Source organism: Typha angustifolia, chromosome 7 (assembly GCF_048772165.1).
Source record: "Typha angustifolia cultivar Huaian chromosome 7, ASM4877216v1, whole genome shotgun sequence".
Lineage (NCBI taxonomy): Eukaryota > Viridiplantae > Streptophyta > Magnoliopsida > Poales > Typhaceae > Typha > Typha angustifolia.
In genome coordinates, this window is record NC_133245.1 from 7917286 (window position 1) to 7923689 (window position 6404).

The window sequence follows — 6404 nt, forward strand, 5'->3', positions numbered from 1 at the left end:
ATAAACTCAAGGCTAAAATACTTTCTCAATGTTTAAATAAACAAACAAAGGAGCCTCGCCCTTCTATATATAGATGTTGGATATAATGAGTCATACTAGGATTAATTCTAAAGGTTGACATAATTCGAATTAAAATTTTTCTTAAAGGCTTATATAATTGGACTTCTTTTAAAGACATACTTGACTTAACTAGATTTACCTTCAGAAATTTCATGACTTAATTGGACTTAATGACTTACATTACTTAACTAGACTTGCTTTAAGGGCTTACATCATGAATTAATTATAATATAACTATACTTTATCCATCAAGCCCAATATCTCAGTGATTCATTTTGATCAGACCCGAATCACATCACCAATTTAACCATCTAAGTCATTTGCTGAAATTGAAATAGATCACATGTTGAAATAAAACAAAGCTAACTATGATAAGTGACTTGATGATATGAGTCCAATGCCCCACGAGGTGGCCCGACTTGACTTAGATCACATCACATTCATGTAGATTTGTGCCTCCACCCTCAATCTACTAACCCCTAAGACCTTAAGCTAATCTAACTTTAGGTTCTTAGAAACGTCTAAACCTTAATGTTCCATGGTTGACCTAGCTTTCATCTGAGTCGAACCAAGATCTGTGGGCAGATTTGGACTCGCCTTGATATTGCGAGTAAGAATATACCTTCGGATCGACTTGCTCTAGATTGCACGGACTTGATTGTTCATCCTATAGTCTACGAATGCTCTAGATAGATTTTTTTTTTCTCTATCAGGGTCCATGAGGAGGTGCAACAACACCATTACTCATTATCTTGCCGGTTTACCTTTTCAAGATCGAGCATGTAAAGAATAGATTAATCCATCTCTATTCCAGAAAGCATCGAGTGAATAATCTGTCTATATACTTTTATCTTAAAAGAAAGCATCGACGAAAAAGAGAGGAATCCGATCCACACGAGCGGAGGACGCCTTCCTTGCGCGTCTTGCAGACCACTCTTTCCCGGGTCCCCACACACCCTTTCTCCCGCATCCATCCCCCCTGACTACATAATCACCATCCAAACCGTCCCTTTCTTTTCCTTCCACAGAGCATTCCAGTAGAAGACCGCATTCCGTACTCCTCCAACCGAACTGCCAACTTTAAGACCGCATTCCACGGCAGTAGAAGGCGATGGCGGTGGCCTCGGCATGGTCGAAACCCGGCGCCTGGGCCCTGGACGTCGAGGAGCACGAAGCCGCCCTCCTCCAAGACAAGACCGATCCCGGCACTGCTGCTGGCTCCGTCCCATCTTTCGATTTCCCCACCCTCGCCGCCGCCGCGGCTTCGAAGGCACCCAAGAAGAAGAAGGCCCAACCCGTATCCCTCGCCGAATTCACCACCGGCAAGCCCGTCTCCCACGGTGCTGGATCTCGCTTCGCACCCAAGGGTCTCATCCCCGACGAGCTCCTCGTCCTCCCCACAGGACCCCGCGAGCGGTCCGCCGAGGAGCTCGAGCGGTCCTCCTCCCGTGGCTTCGGCTACGCCACTTATAACGGTGGCGGCGGCGGTCGGATCTCGGGGGAGGATTCCAGTTCCCGATGGGGCTCATCTAGGGCTACGGATGAGCCGAGGCGGAGCGGATCTAATCGGGATATTGCCCCGTCACGAGCCGACGACGTTGACGATTGGGGTGCGGTGAAGAAACCGATGGTGCTGGAGAGGAGGGAAAGGTCAGGGTGTTTCTTCGATTCCCAGTCCCGCGCGGACGAATCGGATAGCTGGATCTCGAATAAGAGCACTGTGCCTAGGTCTAATGATCGGGGATTCGATGCCCCGCGAGAGAGGAGGGGTGGATTTGAGACCTTCAATAAAGAAGGCCCTGATTCGGAGGTGTGGGGAAAGAAAAGGGAGGAAGTGAGCAGTGGAGGGAGGCCAAGGCTTGTGTTGCAGCCACGGTCACTGCCGCTGGCCAACGCGTGCAACGGGGAGCAGCAGCCGTTGTCTGCTGGGAACAGCAAAGGATTGAGCCCTTTCGGGCAGGCTCGTCCTCGCGAGGAGGTTCTGGCAGAGAAAGGTGAAGATTGGAAGAAGATTGATGAAAAGCTTGAGGCGATGAAAGTCTGGGAGTTGCCGCCGGATAAGACATCTTTCGGTAAGAAGGGCTCTGGCATGGGGAATGGGAATGGGAACTTGCTAGAGGATCAAACTGAGAGGACTTGGAGGAAGGCAGATACAGTCCAACGTCCACCTACTAGGTCTGTTCATAATTTCTGTTCTCTTCTGTTGATATCTTTTTCTCTTTTATTATCTGGCATTAATAATTGACTCTGATCTATGCCTGCATTCCAAGTATCTTAACTAAATAATTTGAAATATTAGCATCTTTCTTACAGATACTACCATAAGTTTTCTTCCTTGTGTAGATTGTAAGCCTATATGATACTATCTTGATGTCATTGTGATTTAGTTGCTTATTTTATTATTCAGTTATATCAGAAAATAGTTAGGTATGCCATTCTTAATAGCTTTATTAATCTTTGCTCTTTTCCTGCAAATTTACAGTTGTATATCATATGATTCTAAGGGTTAAATATCCAAGATTTTGTTAGGATAATGCTTTCCACAAATTAAACCTGAAATTTTCAGCCTGTCAATGGGTCCAAGAGTTATTGTTAGATTTTGTGCTGGACCAAAATTTCTATTTTAACTTGGGTAGATGAGGGAAGAGAAAGGGAGATCCCCTATGGCAATAAAGGGGAACCTATTCAATTTTGGGATAAAAGAGGAGGTTGCACGAGGAGAGCAGGGATAGAGCTGTGGAATGTGTGCGGTAGGTGAATATATAAATTTTTTGTAGCACCATGACTTCCTTTTGTGGTCATTATTTAACACCTCCATGCTGGAAAATAATGAAGCATAATCTAGAAGAAACTTGATTGACTTTGATTTTAATATATCCCATAGCTTATCGAAACTAGTAAAACTTGAGAGATTCACGAGGGTAGAATGTGATGAACCTAGAGCCTAAGTTACTTCACTAATTCATATGAGAGAATATATAAAATAATTTGACCTTGGAAACAACTTTCGCACAATTGTGCAATCGAAAAATGCCACGTAGACTGTAAGTTCAATTGGTCAGAATTTTGAAGCATCAAAACATCCCAAATTTGAAGAATGGATCTAGACTGTTGGTTTATGTCTTTTTGTTAGTTATGTAAATGGTATTTTTATAATAAAAATAATGTTTTATTCTTAATTGTCTTGTTCATTAGTACTATTGATCGTGAACACTATTTTGAAAGGCAGTTAGGGCAGCCGCCAAAGCGAGGGCGGCACCTAGGCGGCCTCTCAAAGGCGGGTGGTCCAAGCCGAGCTGCCTTGGCAATTTTGGCAGCCCACCTTGGCAGTTTTGGTGTTATTTTTTATTTATTTTTTAAGCAGAATAGATACTATATTATTTATTTATTTCTTTATGTATGTTTGCTAATTTCTGTTCTACTTGGAGCTTGAGAAAGATTACTATTTGTTTTTTGCAAGTATGTGATTAATATTTGTGGATTATGCATGAATACAGCAGCCTACATAACGATGACATTTTTCTTATTCCACAACCAAACATCCCTCATCATTTGTGAGTACAATCAACGTCTGTATAAAGAGGTTGAAATTTTAGGCTGCTTTCTTATTTCCTCTCATATAAATGCTTAGTAAGATCTTTCTGTGCATCTGCATCCTAGAGAACAAAAGTTTATGTGTGCATTTGTTGGCATATTCCTGCACCTTTATGTGCATGCTATGTGCGTGTTCATGTGGGCATGCACATATGTCTTGACATGCATTTTATATGTATGTGTGTGCATGTGAGAGTTCGTTTGCGGTGTTTGAGTTTGTGCTCATGCATTTGTTTGTGTGCTTTTATGTATTTGGGTGCTTTTATCTTCGCACTGCAACTTCTTCAGGCAAAATGGCTTACTGTTACTATTCAGTTAAACCCTCTACGCTTTTTTTTTTTCTGGTATGTCAATGATCAGTATTGTACTACTATTGTTTTTTGTATGCTTACGAAGCGCTCTCTATCATTATCGTGTTGCTGACTGGTTAAATTTAATCTTGTAGTTCAGAGAATGTTGAGGAGGGACTACCTGAAACCTAATATGTTCAAAGACAGTTGATTCTGGTCTCCAATGATCATGTAGTTCAAATTATGACTCATCAAATTGGTATTTGGTTCAAATTATTGTTGATGTTAAAGTTTGTGCCAAACTTGTAGTACTGAAGTACTGATGCAGTTTTGATCGGTGTTTCTGACATTCTGTATACATTTTGTTAACTGGGTGCATGTTTGCGTTCAGAGTTTGCATGGAGAATTTTGGTTTCTGATACATTTTGCTTAGGTAGCTACTATTATTTCTTGAAACTAGACTTGTGGATCTGTATTATTTATTCTAGAAGAGATTTTGCTATGAAATACACTATTACCATTGTTATTGTTGCTGATATGAACATCATTTATGTGGATTGAGTGATTGTCGTCATGAAGGTCAAGTACAGTAAATCAGGTTACTATCCTTATTGAATCCTTTTTTTCATGTTTTGCCTGTGTTGCGATTGCTTTGGAATGGTCTGCAAATATTGACGAAGCAGTTGGAAGTAGCTATTTTGTCAATTAAAGGGTGATGTTTCAATGTCACTGCGATATATGTTTGTTCCTATGTGAGTGTTGATTTTATTTTTCTAAATGTCTTTCCAAGAACTAAGAGGGCTGAGCACGAGTCAAATATTGACTTTAAGAATTAGCAAATTCTTGAACTGGAATTGCTCCAGCTCCCATTTGTTTTAAGTTGATAGAAGAAGAGAAGGGATGTTGTAAAATGTTTGTTCCTATGTGAATTCTTGAACTGGAATTGCTCCCATTTTGGTCCTGAGTAGTGAAACTCAGATCCAAGTGAACAAGAGAATATGGCTAGTGATGTGCAAAACATTTTTACTTGTTTAACTACGAGAGTTCTGATTTTGGGATATCTCACTGATGTAAATAAAACATTCTACCTGTTGTTCCATAATGTTGCAGCGTTGATGAATCTCTTGAATCCACGAGAGAAATAAACAAGTTAAACAAAAACCTAGGAGACTTTGAGTTAAAAACGTTTTGACCTCTTAACTCTGACTCGTTATATCTTTCACCCACTTCAGAAAAGAATCGGACAGAGGCACTCCGTGAATTACTTAACATTAATTCCTTTTTGTCAGCATTCCATTAAAAATTCTATTAGAAATAGCCTTAAAACTACTAAGTTGATAGATACTCAAAAAATGTCTTCCTTTCTATCTTTACATCTTTCCATCTTTCCCTCCTTCCTTTTTTCTTCTCCTTTTCCCCTCCTTTTTTTCTTCTCCTTTTCCCCTTCTTCCTTTTTACAACATCCCTTCTCTTCTTCTATCATCTCTTCTTGAAGAGGTGAGTTGTGATGGCATTACTCCTATTTGGAAGGAGAGAATAGGATAGGAGAGAAGAGAAAATAAAAGGAGAGAAAATTTGTTTTCTTGTTTGGATGGATATTTAAGAAGAGAATAGAAGAGAAAGGGAGAGAAAGGAAACGGTTATTTTTCCGCTCTTATAATAGAGAGAACATAAGAGAAAAGACTGAAGAAAATATACTAGTGAGTCAATAATAAATTTTTTTGATAAATAGGAAACTTATGAGTAAGATACTTTTGAATGGAAATGTGGGCATGTTCACATTACCTGAATTTAGTCAAATACAATATGATGGATTTGTTGGTTCATTAATCAACCTTTGTGATAGGCTACGGAACGATTCCTTCAAGATCTGAATTTATTGTAGGAAGCAGTCCATGCAACTGAGGGAAGCTAAGTAGGATCGATTCGTATCTCCCTTATCTACGTTTTTTATATTTACGCCCTTTGTAGATTCAAACTACACTCGGACAAAAACACGATATAGTGCAGATGATGGTCGTGGTGACGGGTGGAGTGAATATTAGGATTATGGATGATAATGAAGATGAGGGTGGATGGTTAAAGTTGTTTAAGTTATAAAGACGAAGGGGAAGAAGTCGAGATCCCAAAGAAGAGGAAGGATTCAACAGACAAGGGAGATTAGAAGTTATGAGAGATCTTGCCAACGATAAAGGTGGTAGGTTGGTAAAGAGGGAGGAGGGAGATCAAGGTAGAGAGATTAGAGAGAAGATAGAGAGGCAATAAACCAATATTCCAATAGCATTATGATTTTGGCTATCATCCACACCTTTATAGAGGCTAGCCAACAAGCTAAAATAATAATTATTAACCCTTCTACTGGACTCCCATCGATAGCGTTCGAACGCGCCCGATCGCATTCGAACGCACAAAAAGTGTTCTCTGTTTTTGCGAACCTAATGCAGGCGTTCAAACGTAATG

At 40.3% G+C, this 6404-nt stretch overlaps 1 protein-coding gene across 2 annotated transcripts; it reads left to right on the forward strand.

Annotated features, from left to right (window-relative positions):
- The first annotated feature begins 1031 nt into the window (after window positions 1-1031).
- On the forward strand, window positions 1032-4400 carry LOC140763024 (eukaryotic translation initiation factor 4B3). 2 transcript variants are annotated; one of them, XM_073101052.1, is made up of 2 exons: window positions 1032-2235; window positions 4105-4400. In XM_073101052.1, the coding sequence occupies exons 1-2, from the start codon at window positions 1172-1174 to the stop codon at window positions 4112-4114; spliced, it is 1074 nt and encodes a 357-aa protein (XP_072957153.1). In that variant the 5' UTR covers window positions 1032-1171; the 3' UTR covers window positions 4115-4400. The 2 variants fall into 2 exon arrangements, with proteins under 2 accessions (XP_072957153.1, XP_072957152.1); XM_073101051.1 differs by having other exon boundaries at window positions 1040-2235; window positions 4100-4400.
- Window positions 4401-6404: the final 2004 nt, after the last annotated feature.

What these genes read in the sequence shown, in the direction of transcription:
- LOC140763024 (XM_073101051.1), top strand. Translation starts at nt 1,172, where the DNA reads ATGGCGGTGGCCTCGGCATGGTCGAAACCCGGCGCCTGGGCCCTGGAC. An exon ending in GTCCAACGTCCACCTACTAG is followed by an intron (nt 2,236 to 4,099) that starts GTCTGTTCATAA and finishes TTAATCTTGTAG; the next exon opens with TTCAGAGAATGTTGAGGAGG.